At 44.6% G+C, this 17,095-nt stretch overlaps 2 protein-coding genes across 5 annotated transcripts in view; one reads left to right on the top strand and one right to left on the bottom strand.

The window, feature by feature from the left end:
* The window catches only part of PDE4D (phosphodiesterase 4D), a 1,654,385-nt gene that overhangs the window by 110,981 nt on the left and 1,526,309 nt on the right, over positions 1–17,095 (top strand). The window contains exon 1 of one of the 4 annotated variants that reach the window (XM_070056731.1): positions 15,570–15,710. The exons of the other annotated variants lie outside the window; for them this stretch is intronic. The gene's annotated coding sequence lies outside the window, so the exon portion shown is untranslated. Of the gene's footprint in view, positions 1–15,569; positions 15,711–17,095 lie in introns of those variants that run through there. 4 annotated transcript variants of the gene reach the window in all.
* LOC100351503 (divergent paired-related homeobox-like) lies at positions 3,096–3,578 on the bottom strand. Its single transcript, XM_008262336.1, has one exon. The coding sequence runs from the start codon at positions 3,576–3,578 to the stop codon at positions 3,096–3,098; it is 483 nt and encodes a 160-aa protein (XP_008260558.1).

Genomic DNA, 17,095 nt, shown 5'->3' with positions numbered 1-17,095 from the left:
AGGAGTCATCCTTTCCAGGCCTGCAGCACTGACCCTGTGCACGTTCACATTCAGCAGGTTTTGGTTGAATATGCACGCGTATGGGGGGATGTAGGTCACGTTTTCCTTCACCTGCAGAACATTTTCTGGGAGTGTGAGTGGAATGATTTGGGGAAGGCCAAAAGCCTGTTGTTCAACCTCAAATATCTCCCTACTGGCCCTGGTTGCTGTTTTGAAATTTAGGCCTTGCTCACTCTATTCAGCAAAAGGTTCCTGTTAAGAGCAGATATTACTTTGGAGAAGGAATACACTAGGCTCTCGTGTGCCATCGCCCCTGTTTAGCTGCCAAGCCTCCCATCTAGGGTGGCGCTGTTGAGTGCAAGCAGCACTGGCATGGGAGCTGGAGGTTCTGGCCTGCAGACTGGCTCTGCCAGCACCTGGCATCCCTTCCCTGGGCCTCGGGGCCTCAGTTTTCCTATTTATTTCAAGGGCAGGGGCTTAGAATGGATCTCTTATGAATGGTTTGACTTGTCTTTCTATAGGTGGAACACTAGACAGATGTTTTCATGGTGAGGCATGGGGGCAGCATGAGGGCTTTGGAAGGTGATAATGTAGGGATTATAGCACTGGAAAAGCAGGCAGGAAGCATCTTGGAGTCTGATTATAAAGACCTGTGGTAACATTCTTAGGACTGTGTCCTGGTTTTGGTTGAAGCCAATCTGGCTTAGAAAAATTACTTAGGAATTCTGCATGTTAGGCCTCAACACAAGTTCATCTGGAGTGAAGCCAGTTGGGTACTGTAAACGTGACCTTCAACACCGGACGTCAAGCAGAGAGGGCTTGTGTGTGTTGTGGAAAATGATTCCAGGGCATTTGCCGGCATGCAGACATTCAACCATGAACTGCCAGGAAGCTATGGGTCTGGTGAGACTGGCCCTGCCCACAGCTGTTAGCAGTGGAATAGCTCTTTGTGGTTGTATGCCTGTCGGGGAACAGGGGAGCCAACAATTCTTGGGCACCTTCCATATGCCGGCCACCCCATAGACGTTTCACATATGTTAGCTCCTGCAAACCTCACAGCACTTCCATGGGGTGGACATTATCATCTTCATGGCACAAATAAGGAGAGTGAGACTCCGAGGGGAAGGTAGCAGAGCCGAGATTTGAACATAAGACCTTTGGATGTCAAAATTCATACTTTGTTTGGTAAGAATGTCACACGCATATCTTAGGGATGTTCTGCCGGCATTGCTTGCTATTATAGTTCAGTGTTCTTTGCCCCTGGGTTTGTGGATGGAATTATTGTCCTCATATCATTGCTATTTTCAGGCATTTCTGGAACAAAGAAATAATTGCCACCAGCAGCTCCTGCCATCATCTACTCTCAAAGACAGTATTTGAAGTCATTCGTTATATTTTCCAGCTGTCAAAACTACAACTCCAATTTAAGTTTTGTCTTGGCTCTTGCGTTCTTTTACACTTGGTTGATTGGGAGTTAGTTTTGTGTTTTCTTCCACACTTTCAGAAACTCTTGTTTGGATTTTATTGACACTCATTTTGCAGGTTTTAAAAAGGTTAACAAAGAAGATTGAGGCTCTCTGGGTTTCTCATTAAGATGTTGTAGAGGGGAAGACGGATTGGATCAGAGGATGGGGCTAGATGGATCTATTGATTGAGGCAAAGGCTGCAAACATGTTCCGGGAAGCATTTCAATGTTTTGTTAACAAGCAGGGCTGGGAAAACACGAGGGGCCTCAGCAGAGTTGGAGTTTCCTGGGAAGCGTCTGCTAAGAGGAACAATTAGCCAGAGCTCACGTTTAACGTAGGGACTCCTGAGTGAGGCCTGGAGTGAGGGCTGCTGCGGGCTGTGGTTGATGGTGATCCCAATCAATGTGGCGTGATCACTTTCGCCCACACGTCATTATCAGCTGTGGAGCCCCTACCTCCTCAGTGCTCTTGCAGTGAGGATGAGGAAGGCTCCATCCTCCTCCCTAAGACAACGGCAGGATGATGTGCTTGATCCAGGGATGTGTGTGTGCTGTTTATTCATGGCTTCAACCATTGAGTGGGCTGGACAAAGATGCTATCGAAATGTGGCCCTTTTTTCTTTCATCCTGTGTTTCCTTCCTTTCTTTAGCTTTTCCATGGTGAACTATGTCAGAGTCAAGAGCTTACATCGTGTAGTTTACAGCATAATAACAACAGTAAACACTGTGTGTGTCCCTGGCTCGCCTATGGAATATGAGACATTATCCTTTCAGTCTCTTCTCTGAACACTCCTTGAAATGTGGATTTCTTATGTCCTTGCTTTTCTTGAAGCTTTACCACATAGGATAGATGATTATATACCTTTCTTGTTTTTAAAATAAGGTGTGTGTTTAAGAGAGAGAGAGAGAGAGAGAGAGAGAGATTTCCAGGTATCCTGTAACAGGGGTTGAGAACCCTTTTTCTGCCAAGGACCATTTGGATATTTATAAAATCATTCATGGGCCATAGAAAATGATCATCTTAGCAATTAGCTTGATAGAGATTTATTGAATTTGAAGTCCCACCTGCCATTACCTTTGGAGGCCTAGTTCGCATGATTTCATAGACCTTATATGCCACACAGGCCAGATGTTCCCTACCCCTGCTGGACCAGATTTACAAAGACTGGTCCTATTTTTTTTTTTAAAAGATTCATTTTACTTATTTGAAAGAGAAAAGGAGAGAGAGTCTTCCATCTGCTGGTCTACTTCCCAATTGGACACAATGACTGGGACTGGGCCAGGCTGAAGCCAGGAATCAGGTGCCTCCTCCAGGCCTCCACATGGATGTGGGGCCTCAGGACTTGGGCCGTCCTCTGCTGCCTTCCCAGGTGTATTAGCAGGGAGTTGGATGGAAGTGGAGCAGCCAGGACTCGAACTGGAGCAAGCCAGGGCTTTAACACACTGAGCCCCAGCACTGGCCCCGGGATGTTTTTGAAACCCAGCCACCATATCGTTGTTTGTTCTTTATGGCTGGAAGTTATTTCTGTGTCTGGAAATCATTCTGGTTCTGTATGCTTTGTGCAAAGGAAGAGGCAGCGGCAGAGTTGGGTCCTGGCTGCACCGTGGGGTCCCAGAGCGGGTAGAGGTTCTATATGGTGGTGTCTTGACAGCAGCCGAAGTGGATGATTTGGTGTCCTCCAGAGGGGTCCCTGGGGACTTTGAGCCTGGGGTAGATGCTGAGGTGCAGCGAGGGCGCCACGTGGTATGGGTAAGCCAGGCCCTGGGGGTAGGCGTCTTCAGGGTATCTGGCTGGTGCTTCCACTGGCGCCTGGAAGGAGTCGGGTGTGACTGGGTCCTCCAGGGGTCTCTGGTGCTGAGCTTCCTGTGGGGGTGGAACTTGAGTGCATTTTGCTCTCTTGAGTTTTGCTCTGTGGTTCTTGAACCAGACCTGCACCACCGTGGGGTCTATGTTCATTTTGGAGGCTACCTCTACCTGCAGTTCACGGTCTGGGTACGGGTTCTTAGTGAACAAGATGTTCAAGTCTTCAAGCTGTTCATCAGTGAATATGGTTCTTTTCCTCTGTGATGTCTTGTTATATTTGCCTTGAAGGAAGTCCTCTGAGCCGGACATCTTTGTACCCGTTCCCATGTTCTGCTCCAGAGATGAGCGACTGGTCCTATTTTAAAATAGCTTAGAAGCTTAGAAGGCGTTTATCTCAAGTGCTTGTGTTTTGGTATCTCTCTGATACAAAATTAGATAAAGAAATGTGTGCATCACACATCCCTCATTTCTCTATCCTGCACTGACAATCACCCTTGCTTTCAGTTCTGTAAATTAATATATTTTGTTGTAGGATGCTTGGAGAAGAAATTTATGTGCCACTAAATATACTTGGAGTTCTGTAAGATTCACATTTCAGTATAATAGAAAATGAATGAAGAGCTTTGAACCATGGTCTCATGCTTAAAGCTTATCTGTTTTCCTTTTTTTTTTTTTTTTTTTTTGACAGACAGTGTGGACAGTGAGAGAGAGAGACAGAGAGAAAGGTCTTCCTTTTCCTTTGGTTCACCCCTCAATGGCCACTGCGGCCGGTGCACCGCACTGATCCAAAGCCAGGAGCCAGGTGCTTCTCCTGGTCTCCCATGGGGTGCAGGGCCCAAGCACCTGGGCCATCCTCCACTGCACTCCCTGGCCACAGCAGAGAGCTGGCCTGGAAGAGGGGCAACCGGGACAGAACCGGCGCCCTGACCGGGACTAGAACCTGGAGTGCTGGTGCTGCAGGTGGAGGATTAGCCTAGTGAGCTGCGGCACTGGCCTATCTGTTTTCTGATTCTGCATTCTGCCTAAGTGAGTGAGGCTCTCAGGGGCGGCCATGAAGAAAGATGAGAGTCTCAGAGTCTGGCCTCCTTGTGCTCTTCCAGATCTGAGGGTGGAGAAGCCTCTGATGTCGAGGGATTTAGCAGGGGCTTCTAGCCTGGCTGATGCCAGTGCCCTTGCTCTAGTTTAGTGTAAACGTGCCCTTTTATGTCATAGCCCACTAGGGATCTTCAAGACAAGCAGTTGAATAGGCCTCTGGCTGACTTGGGTAGGAAAAGAATTTTCTGAGAGATATGAGGCGTCTGCTAGGGTCACTGCTAATTTCGGGGGTGCCAGCCTCAGCATTTGGGTAGGAACACTGGAGAGAAGCCACAGCCACGTTCAAAGTCACACAGGCAGAACCTGCCCGGTGAGCCCTCGCGGCTGCTGCTGCTGAGCCCTGCACAGGGCACTTGCACAGGCCCTGCTGGTGTTGAGCTCGGATGCTTCTGTTTGGCGCTGCTGGAGCCGTGGGCCCGGTACCCGGCTGCTCCCACCGTGGTCACCAGAATGAAAGCTCCTGGCTCTCAGAGTCTCTGGGTCCTGAATTGAAGCCCTAGGTGGGCGTGTCCACGGCTACATCATGGTCCCTGGCACGCTGGCCAGAGTGTGGCTCTTTTGACTTCTATGAAAGAAGTGCTTTGATTCTCATGCAGATTCATATGGCAGGAAAGTCGCCAAGTACAGGAGAGGCCCCAGATGTTGTATGGCTGTGATTTGGCAAAACACAGTTGATTCATTTAGTCCAAAGGCATTCTTCTGAGTCTTTGATTTTACTTCTTGCTAAAGTCTTGTTTTCTGTTAAACCACTTATGAATGGGGTGTGTTTCAAGGAAGAGAAGAAAAGATACGGACATACCATTCAAAACTATTTTACTTTATAGTTTCGGTGAAGTTGCTATAAGCAACGCCCAGAGGTAATGTGGCATTGATTCCCCTCCCCGACCCCCCGGCTTCTCACAACACTACCCCAAGAACTTGGAAATGGAAGTGTGTGACTCTACCTATAAAATAGCCCTAAAATGGATTTGATGGAAGTAAATAACAATCAGTGATTTAATTAAGACTTAGATGTGGCTTCGATTAGCCCTTTCCTCCCTCATTGATGGAATTTCCAGGATGCTAACATGGAATGTTTAGCTCATTTTCCTTTGGTGTTAGGTGGATGCTGAAACACAAGGAAATGCAGTGTAGTGATTGTAAACAGAGTGATGGGGCCAGACAGACTCGGGTGCAAGTGAGTCCTTGTTCAGCTGTGTGACATGGGGCTAGATTCTTCACCCTCTGCGTCTATTCCTCATTTGACAAAAGAGCAGAATTCCCAAGTCGCTGCGATGGTGTGAGGGTGAAATAAACTCATAAATGTAAAACCCCTAAGCTTTACTGAATGGTAGCTACCCTTACTCTAATTCCTGATACAGGAGAATAGAAGACAAGCAGGTCTCCTCAAAGCAGAAAGGGTTGCTTTGGGAAGCAGCGCTCCAGCAAGGTCGGTTGGCTTGTTGAGGTGGGGGTGGGAGGGAATTCCTTCCTTGGGCAGTAGGCAGGGGTGGGGCCAGCCAGGAGCTTTCAAGGTGCCCTTCAACAACTGGCTCTGGTGCAGTAACTTGGATAAGGGCGAGTCCACAAGCTGGACCACTCCTTTTCTTGATGTCAAAACAGCAGCCACTCAGGCAGTGCCAACCAAGGTCAACACCTGTCTGGATACGAACTGACCAGGCCAGAGTGAAAATCAGTTGTCCGAGCAGTACAGGTGTGTAAAGGTGGCAGCTGCTTTGGGCACTATCACAGCACCTCTGACCACTCTCCCTGACTTGATATAGCCATGGTGATTCAAAGTTATCAAAGCAGCTCTGGCCAGCTTCCTCAGTGATGGCGAGGCAGACACTTCTGGCATTGGCAAAGCAATCCACAAATATGTGGCCATCCCAGCTAGACACTAATAACTAATTTTTTAGAGTAATTTTTCATTGCTTTTAATTAAGGAAAATTAAAAATGGGCAAAGACTGCTGTTTTTCACTCTCAAAGCAGAACCCCTGGGATTTGTTGTCTGTTCTGTTTAGATCTCCTGGTGTGTTCCTCCTTAATTTTGTCCACTGTGGTAGAGCCTGCGCTATTCAAATAGCTGTAAATGTGCCCACTTGGTTCGACTACAAGACACTTTCAAGATTTAAACTCTGGTACAGATTAGGCACATCAATGCTCATAGTATCAAATGATTAAAAATTTAATAATTGATAAATGATTAAATAATTTAACATTTATTTTAAAAAGATTTATTTATTCAAAAGCAGAGAGAGAGAGAAAGAAGTGTGAGAGAGAGAGAGATCTTCCCTCCATCCACTGCTTTACTCCCCAAACGACTGTAATGGCCAGGGCTGGGCCAGGCCAAATTCAGAAGCCAGGTGCTTCTTCCAGGGCTCCCATGTGGGTGGCAGGGGCCCAAGAACTTGGGCCATCCTCTAGCCCTCTCAGGCCATTAGCAAGGAGCTGGGTTGGAAGTGAAGCAGCTGGGACTTGAACCGGCACCCACAGGGGATACTGGCACTGTAGGCGGCGCCTTAACATTCTATGCCATAGCACTAGCCCTGATTAAATTATATTAAATTATATATATATATGGCTATCTTATGGCCTTCCAACCTGATAGTTCACAGAAGACTGGATGTGGGGAGCAACTCGGACTAGACTAAGTTACTGGAATTAAGACTTATTCTATGCATCTGCTCTCCCACAATATGGCGCTGAAAGGGAGTAAACAACTTCTACACAGCTGCCTCTCGCCAACTTGATCGATGAGCTGCAGGAGCTGATCCTGCTCCTAATTGGAGGAGAGCAGCGTGCTCAGTGTGTGGGCAGCAGAGTTGGGATTGGTGGAAGAGGACTATAAAGGAGGAGAGAGACAACATGCACCAGGAACATCCGGATAACATCTGAGCAGTCCCTGAGAGAGCCGGCCGGTGGTGTGCCGCTCCTCTACGGAAGTGGGGAAAGTGGCAGGGGGAGCCGCCCTTCCACGGAGGTGGAGGGATTGGCGGCCAACCCGGGAAGGACCAGCAGCAAACCCGGGAAGGGCCGAGCAGACAAAAGAACAGTGCAGGGTCCTGTGTCGTTCCTCCGTGAATGGGGGAGCGACAACTGGAACACAAGATGGTGTGAAAGTGGTAGAAGAAGACTGGACAAGAGCCACAGGAATTGTATGGAAGAAATTATAGCACAGGGCTAGAGAGGACATGGAGAACATGCTAGCCCATCCATGAGTGTGGATCCTGTCCTTGGCTGACCTCCTACTGTCTTATGAGAATACTGAGAAATAAGAATACAGGGAGGTCAAGGTTTGGGAAGTGTACATTAAATTTTAAAAATGTATTTTTAGTTAACATAAAAGTTGCGTATATTTTTAGTATTCAGCATTTTGTTTTGAAATATATATGTACATACAGTGAAATGATTCAGTTGAGCTAATTAATTCTTATATATGCATTACCTCACATCATTTATTTGTGGTTGGAACACTTCTTATTGACTTTCAATGATTTTCAAGTAAACAGTGCATTGTAGTTAGCTATAGTCACCAAGTTGTGATCTCTGGAAATTTTCCCTTTTGCCTAAAGTTTTGTAGACTTTGACTAATATCTCCCCTACCCTTTCCTCTTGCCCTGGTAACTATTCTACTCTCTGCATCTGTGAGTTCACCATTTTTAGATTGCATGTATAAATGAGATCATGTGGTGTTTGTCTTTCTGCGCCTGGCTTATTTCACTTACTATGTCTTGTAGGTTCGTCCATACTGTCATGTGTACAGGATTTTTTTCCCTTTTAAAAAGTGTGTGAATAGTATTCATATTTTTCTTAATGTCTATGAATGTGATAGATATGTCACATTTTCTTTATTCATCTGTTGATGGACACTTAGGGGGATTCCATATCTTGTCTATTGTGAGTAATTCTGTGGTGAGCATAATTGTGCAGATGTTTCTGTTATTTATTTACTTGAAAGGCAGAGTTACAGAGAGGTAGAGAGAGAGGGAGGGAGGGAGGTCGTCTTTCATCCGCTGGTTCACTCCCCAATTGGCCGCAATGGCTGGAGCTGTGCTTATCTGATGCCAGAATCCAGGAGCTTCTTGTAGATCTCTCATGTGGGTGTAGGGGCCCAAGGACTTGGGCCATCTTCTACTGCTTTCCCAGGCCATAGCAGAGAGCTGGATCAGAAGAGGAGCAGCAGGGACTCCAACTGGCACTCATATGGGATGCCAGCACTGCAGACTGGGGCTTTAACCCGCTGTGCCATAGTGCTGGTCCTGCAGATGTCCGTTTGCCATATTGATTTCACTTCTTTTGGATACAGACCTAGAAGTGGTATTGCTAGATTGTATGTCATGAGGTTACTTCAAAAAGTTTATCAAAAAATGGAATTAAAAGATAAACTTAATTTGACATTAAATTTTATGCAATACTTGCATGGTTTTTTAAAATTATATCTATTTTCATGAGCTTTAGAAAGATTCCTTATATGGACCTTTTAGGTAATAGCCATTCAAATAGGTGTATGCTGATGTTTCCTTGTGGTTTAAGTTTGCAAGGGAAATGCACATTTTTAAGTACTGTGAGTACTAGCAAGAATTCTAAGATTCTAGTTCAATAGGCCAGACCACATGAGCTTCTCTTTAAGCTAGAAAATGGGCTAAGGATCAGAATGAAAGTGAACCTAGTATTCCACTTTGTTTCTGCTTCACTCCTAATCTATCCTGAGTTCCATGAATCTGGCTCTTGAAGGTTACCATTTTCAGGGCAAAGAAATGCCTGCCCTGATTGGGCCAGACAACAAATCAGCAGAAGCAAACCTAAGACCAAGGAAATACAACTCTACCCGTTGGCCAAGACCAGTTGGCCTGGGAGCCATTCTAGGTCTTCCCAGGTTGAAAGCAACCACCCCCCCAACCTGTCTTGAATAGGAGCCAAAGAGGAATGAGTGGTGGGGGGATGAATTGGATCTTCTCTGATGATTTTCTAGCTTCCTATCATTATGGAAGGAAGAAACAACAAGAAAATGAGGGAGGAAGCCAAAGAGAGCTAGGTGGCATGCCCTCTTCCAGAGTGGTAGCAGCCCAGGCCATTTGGCTTTGCTGACCTCAAAAGGAAGAACCTCCCTTCAGGTAGAGCTTTAGCTTTCTTTTTGTTCTTTCTCTTAAACTCCACAATTTGGAAAATGTGACCCAAGAATATACTTCAGTATAACCAACTCATTTCAAGAAATCTCCTTTGTATACAGATTTGGTGTGCACATTTGGTAACATGGGCAGTGGGTAAGGCTTTTGTTTTGTGCAAAACAGAATAGATGTGGCTCTGTGACAGGGCTATCTCAAAGCAGTCCACAGAACCATCAGACAGGCCTTCCAGCTGGGCACTAGTAACTGGTTCTCTTGGTAACTGTGGGCTGGGTTTTGGCTCTTACTCATTTCAATTGACAATCTTCGTTCAGTACACAACCTCTACAACACTACGTGGTGAATTTGACATGGTAATGGGCAGGCCTGGGAGGCATGATACTGGGGATGGAGCTCAAACAACACATAGAATGGGCAACTAAGTACAACAGAGGGAAGCTAAGGCAGACGGAGGAAGATTCTGAAGTGGCTTGTCTGCTCTATTTGTCCTCTTGATCTTGACTTGTTAATAGGATACATCGTGGATTATGCACTGTTGTACAGACATAAAAGAAAGAGAAAGAAAAGGCACATTCTTTGCTCTTGAGATGTTTGTAATCTAACTCAGCAATTCCATTTCCCTATCCTTTATGCTTCACTACTTATTGCATTTGCTTTTAGTTCTTCCTCTTTAAATTGAGAAAGCAGAGGCAAAACCAGGCACTGTGATAATGGAATTTGGTGTTGTGGTCTTTGATTACACTTCTCTTCCAAAGCCTCAATATTTCACATTGTTAATAATAATGTTCTTTGTAGGAAAAAAATCCTTAATTTGAAAAATGTTACAGATGGCCTTTTATGAGAAGCTACAGACTGTCAAAATAAATAAATCTAATTATTAGGCATTGTTGTAGAATGGGCCATCTTAAATAATGGAAGTCAAATCTCTAAAATTAAAAAAGACCTTATATATTTAAAAGACCTCAGAATAATCAACAGCCTTTGGTTGACTGGTTTTCAACAAGTTATGCAGCAGACAGAAGCTGTCCTGTTTCCGCTAGTGCGGCTGTTCCTGTCACTCAGGTGGAGAGTCTCTGAGACTTCATTTTCACCTGTTTGCGGGATTTGGATTAGGAGGGTCCCCTGCATCCCACCTTCTTGTTGAGATGGAACAATAAGGAAAATCTTAGGACTGAGCCATTTATGAAAGTCTAAGATCTTAGTGGTTGCTCTAGGAGTAGTAGTATATATAGTCTTCAACAATGCTAGCTTTTAGAACTGCTCTGAGGGTGAAGATGTGAGAGGGATGCATGTCTTGTAAGAATTATTAATTAGTTCTTGCCACAAAAAATGTTTTTCCCATGGCTTGGTGGGGAAACTCCAGGTATTTGCAGTTTTATGGACTCTGCTAAAATAAAATCATTGCCACTACTCTCCCCTGAACAAAGATCTTAAACACAGGTGAAGAGATAAGACAATTTAAGAATTTGAAATTTTGTAGCTGCTGACAGGAAATATTTAATTTGTTCATGCTTAGTATTTATTGGCATTTGCTGAGGAGAATTTGGGGGAATTGCAGATTTGAAGTATGCAATATAGAATCAAAATCTAGATGATGAGACTGACTTAACCTTTCATTGATTAGAGTTCTTTTTTATTTATTGGAGAGGTAAAGTAATAGAGAGAGAGAGAGAGAGAGAGAGAGAGAGAGACTGAGAGACACAGAGAGAGAGAGAGACAGAGAGAGAGAGACAGAGAGGCGGAGGGGGGAGAGGGAGAGGTCTTTCATCTACTGGCTCACTTCCCAAATGGCTGCAGGCACCAGAGCTAAGGTGATCCAAAGCCAGCATCCAGGAGCTTCTTCTGAGTCTCCCATGCTGGTGCAGGGGCCCAAGTGCCTGGACCATCTTCCACTGCTTTCCCAAGCCATCAATAAGGAGCTGGGTCAGAAGAGGAGCAGCTGGGGCATGAACTGACGCCCATATGGGGTGCTGGTGCTGCAGGCGGAGGCTTAGCTTACTGTGCCACAGAGCCGGCCCTGATTAGAGATCTTTTTAACTTTAAAAACTGCAGTAAGTAAAAAAGTTGGTTGTATTACTAAAAATGTACATGGAATTATAAGATGTAGGTAAATCTATGGCTAATTGAAACATGTACATTTACCTTCAACATGTGAGATCTTTAGAGTTCAGAGTTCTTTATGAAAACACAAGGTAGACAAACATGCAGGAGAGATAGCTTTCATGTGCTGCTTCACTACCCAAATGGCTGCAACAGCCAGATCTGGTCCAGGCCAAAGCCAGGAGCCAGGAACTGTATCCTGGTCTTCCACATGGGTGGCAGGGGCCCAAATACTTGGGCCACTTTCCACTGCCTTCCCAGGTGCATTAACAGGAAGCAGGGTAGCCGTGATTCAAACTAGTACTCTGATATGGGATTCAGACATCACCAGCAGTGGGTTAACCCATTGCACCACGATGCCTGCTCCTCAATTTATTTTTGAAACTAGTGTACTAAATGATCTTGTAACAAAAAAATTGTGTGTGTATGTATGTGTACCTTAGCACCTTCATATAATAGTCATAGGAAAGATTCTACTTGACAAAATGAATTTTGCTGAAAATGTTGGAGAAGTATAGAGTTGAATTAATGTAAATAATTGAATAAAAAATCCAGAAGTCTGAAATGCATTTCATCTTTTGCTGAATAGAGTTCCATTTAGCTCTTAAACTGGAATAAATGAGTCTCTATTAGTTGAAGTAGTACCCAGCTTTAGAAAATGTAGGCATGCTTGTAGGTAACTCAGACATAACCCTAACAGAAGCATTAATTGAAGCCTCTTTTTCAACATGTAAGTTGGCTCTTGGCTTGGTCTGTTTGCTGTTGCTGTAAAAAACACCATAGACTCAGTAACTGATAAAGACTTAAGACTTACTTAGCTTATGGTTCTAGAGGTTGCCAAGTCCAAGAACATCTAGTGGGGGCCTTCCTGATGCATCCTTACAAGGGGTGCACATGGTATCAACAGGGCAAAGGCACTAGCTTGAGTCTCTCTTCCTCTTCTTAAAAAGCCACTAATGGCATCGTGGGGACCCCGTACCCCCATGATCTCATGTAATCCTAATTACCTCCCATAATGCTATCACTGAATACCATTAACCTATGAGTTTGAGGACTCTTCCCAACACATAGATTCGTGGGCAATACATTCAAACCACAGGAATGTCCTAATGGAAATAAATTAATATTTTACTGAGAATCTATTTTTTTTCTTACCAGAATCTATGGTAGATTGGTGTTGAAAAATGGACTAGCCATTTCTGACCTCCTAGAGTTTATGATTTTCCCTAGCCATCTTAATGTTCAGTGTGTGCTTCAAATGAAAATAGTTTTAAAGGCTACACTTGCAGTATTAGGTTTGAGTGAATCCAGAGATAGTTGCTGTGACTGTGGCCAAATGGTTATTGTCAGGATCTCCCCCTTCGGGAACTGGCCGGGTTACCGCGAAGGAAGAGTCGAGGAGACTGAGGAAGGTCAAGCTAAACACACTTTACTGATACTCCAGGCGACTAGGAGGAGAGATCGCTCAAGCCTACTCCTGCAGGCACTAGGCACTACGGACTGGGGAGAGAGGCTGAGCAACCTCTGGTTTACAGCGGCTGAGGGTCCCCTTATATACAGTTTCTAGAGGCTAGCCCCGCCCACATTCCGACCACCCAGGGTCCCGTCGTCATGGCAACAACAGTTGTGGTTAGGCCTTCTAGTTAGGCTGTCCCTTTTCAAATCTTACCAGCTAGGGTGGTTCCCACTCTACTTTTCTTTCAAGCTGCACACTACTGCGCAGTTACTTTCTTTCAAAGGGCGCTACAATTACTTTCTCCATGAATGGTTCCCTAACAGTTATTGTAGAATTGGTTATTAGATTGGAATTTCATGTTGCCAGCAAAATTCACATTGCTAAGTCCCCTTTCCCCTTCTCTTCTAAATCCAACAGTATTTTGAGTGAAATTCAGTACAAACAAGTCTTATTCTTTTAACTTCTTGATCAAATTGGTAGTGCTTTCTACTTACAGTGGGTTGATTATTCAGAGTTCCTTTTCATAAATCTTGTAGCTTCAAGGAGGAAAAGCATGGACGACCCCTCCCCCAGTGTTGGTCATAAATGTGCAGTGCTCAAAGACTCTTAACTTAGAAAATCCTTTCTCTGTCTTGGCAAAGCAAGCTGGGTGGAATCATCAAGGGCCCAGCTCCCACTGTGGTCTTAGGAAGGTGTTTCAACTTGTAACCCATTTCATTTCACTGTCTGGGGGTTCACACTGGTTGTACTTTGAGCCCCACCAAGTGGGTTTAGGATTCATAGAAGCCCTTGATTTATCGGCACCAATCTGACAGCGTGTCACCCACTGACTCCTGAGATAGAGCCCGCCTCCTGGCAGCGAGGTTCATAATCAGATATCTGTCTGCTAAGAACATTTCTCAGCCTCAAGGCCTTGCTGGCTCCACAGAAGCAGTAGATACACCTCATTAGGGGATGGGCTCCATTAAAATACGCCACACATCTTCACTTCTGTTCTTAAACAGGAAGTTAAAATCTTCCCTGTAGTTCTCTTCCTAGGGGTACTTCAGGGAGAAGTGTTTGATCATGAGAGCACTGACCAGGAGAGCCAGTCAGAAGCTAGTGATTCCTATTTAAAGAAGCTGTCTTTAAAAATAAGAGTTCTTTCTAGAGACCGGCCAAATCTTGTTTCCCTTTGGATCATGAACTGGAGAGTGAAGATGGAGAGGGATGCATTACTGTCTAACAGTGGCATGGACAAATTCCTAAGGTGCTCCTAGATCTAATCAGTCAGCTAATCAATCATTAATGTATTAACTCATTCATTAATGTAACGAATATTCACCAGGCCTCTCCGCCATTCAACATTCCAGGCACCAGAATTACAAAACTGATTTTCCTTCTGAATGAGCCTAAAAGGAAATATTCATAAGAACTACAGTGGTTACTTTTCAAACTACCATATAAATGTTGAGATCACTTGTTTCCCAATGTCGCATTTCAGAAAAGTGTAGACAGAAGCTTCAAACAGATGAAATCAAATTCACATTCACAATTGATTATTCTGAGCAATATTGTCATCAACAAATAAGATAATGATCATGTATGACTTAGACCATGGGGGATATTGCAGTAGGAAATCAATTTCAGTTTTGATTTTTTCCAAAGTATGTGAATGATTATTTATGTAATTTCTTTTGAGGAGCACTACAATCAAACCATGAGTGATAATCCCTTACACTGTGTGGAGTTTGAGGTTTATAGAACTTTCTTCTTCATGATAAACCTGTCAGTGAGTTTTACTACTTCCAGTTTCCTGTTGAGAAGATGGGAATCTCACACTGATTGAGTTAGTCTTCTTAGGTTACAGGAGCAGTAGTTTCATTGAAGATCATGAATGGAATATACCTTCTGCCTCTAAGTCCAGGAAAGTTTCCTGGATACCTCACTAAGGATGAATGGAAGGGCCTCATGTCAGGACTGAATGTTTATCTGGACAGTAAAAATCATAGCTATCTAGTTGATGGGAGAAATTTAAAAAAAAATTAAAAATGTTTATTTACTTGAAAAACAGAGACACACAGAGAGAGGAGGGTAGGGGGAGAACAAGCAAGCAAGCCAGTCTACTGGTTCATTCTTTAAATGCCTACAACACCAAGGGCTGGGCCAGGCCAAAACCAGGAGCTAGGAACTCACTCTGGGTCTCCCACATGGGTGGAAGGGACCCAAGTACGTGATCCATCATCTCTTACCTCCCAGGGTGTGCCTTAGCAGGAAGTTGGAATAGAGAGTGGAGGTGGAACTTGAGTTGCAGCTGTTCCAAGCAGCTTCTTAAACACGGTGCCAAATGCCAGTCCCATAGAACTCCTACCTTTATTGGTTTGTTCCATAGAATGATGTGGGCAGGACACTGGTCCTCCAAGTAGACCCCATCCTCATCCATAGGATCCTTAAATATGCTAGGTTAGGATAGGAAAACTAGGAAATTAGGGTTGGGAATGGAATGAAGTTAGCCAGATGGCCTTAAAATAGGGAGATTCTCATGGATTTTTCCAGGTAGACCCAGTGTAATTGTCGAAAAGAGGGAGATGTGACTAAGGGAAAAGATATTTCCCCGAGGAGCTCCGGAAAGAAATGCAACTCTGCGAACATCTTGGTTTTAGCCTGTTGAGACCCAAGGTGGACTTGTGACCTGCAGAACTGTAAGATGATAAACTTTTGTTGTTTTACACTGCTAAGGTTGTGGTCATTTGTTAAAGCAGCAGGAGGAAACTGGCACGCATGGGATGTCTGTTGAAGCCTGATCTGTTGCCCTCTATTTTGAGAACAGACACTGGGACTGGGAATCCCTCATTACTACCATGTGAATGTAGTAAGAGGTGGATCATTCATTCGATGTATAATAAACATTTATTATACATCTACTTGGAAGCAGGTTCTGCTCCAGAACCAACAGTAAGTGAGACACAAAAAATTCTTCCTTCATGAAGCTATCATTGTAGGTGAGGAGACAAGAAATAAATCTGTGAAATGCAAGAGAATTTCAAAAAGTTCATGGAAAATGGAATTAAAAGGTAAGTTAATTTTGGTGAAAAATTTTTGAAAAGATTTATTTATTTATTTGAAAGTCAGACTTACACAGAGAGGAGAGGCAGAGAGAGAAAGAGGTCTTCCATCCGATGGTTCACTCCCCAATTGGCTGCAACGGCTGGAGCTGAGTCGATCTGAAGCCAGGAGCCAGGAGCTTCTTCCGGGTTTCCCACACAGGTGCAGGGGCCCAAGGCCTTGGGCCATCTTCTACTGTTTTCCCAGGCCATAGAAGAGAGCTGGATCAGAAGAGGAGCGGGCCGGCGCTTCGGCTCAATAGGCTAATCCTCCACCTGCGGCGCCGGCACACCCGGTTCTAGTCCCGGTCTGGACGCCAGATTCTGTTCCGGTTGCCCCTCTTCCAGGCCAGCTCTCTGCTATGGCCCAGGAGTGCAGTGGAGGATGGCCCAGGTCCTTGAGCCCTGCACCCCATGGGAGACCAGGAGAAGCACCTGGCTCCTGGCTTTCGATCAGTGCGATGTGCCAGCCACGGCGGCCACTGGAGGGTGAACCAATGGCAAAAGGAAGACCTTTCTCTCTGTCTCTCACTGTCCACTGTCCACTCTGCCTGTCAAAAAAAAAAAAAAAAAAAAAAAAAGAAAAGAAGAGGAGCGGCCAGTACTAGAACCGTTGCCCATATGGGATGCTGGCGCTTCAGGCCAGGGCATTAACCCACTGCACCACAGCTCTGGCCCCACAAAAAAATTTTTTAAGTCCATGCATACACAGGCACTTCAAAAAACTTATAGAAATTGCAAATTGTGAAAACACTATTTGTGCATTTTGAAATGTTCTGCACCAAAATAAACATCTTTCATTAAAATTTTTCATGATATGTTTTCCTCAAAATTTTATTTTCATTTATTTGAAAGGCAGAGAAAATGAAAGAGAAAGAGAGAGAGAGACTGATTCTCAGCTGCTGATTCACTGCCCAAGTGCCTCTAACAGCCCGGGCTGTAGCAGACTGAAGCCAGAAGGCCAGAACTCAATCTAGGTTTCC

This window comes from Oryctolagus cuniculus, chromosome 14 (assembly GCF_964237555.1).
Source record: "Oryctolagus cuniculus chromosome 14, mOryCun1.1, whole genome shotgun sequence".
Lineage (NCBI taxonomy): Eukaryota > Metazoa > Chordata > Mammalia > Lagomorpha > Leporidae > Oryctolagus > Oryctolagus cuniculus.
The sequence above is the reverse complement of the archived record's forward strand: the minus strand, read 5'-3'. Positions and strand labels throughout refer to the sequence as shown.

Coding starts and splice junctions, on each gene's coding strand:
- LOC100351503 (XM_008262336.1), bottom strand. CDS start 3,578: ATGTCCGGCTCAGAGGACTTCCTTCAAGGCAAATATAACAAGACATCA.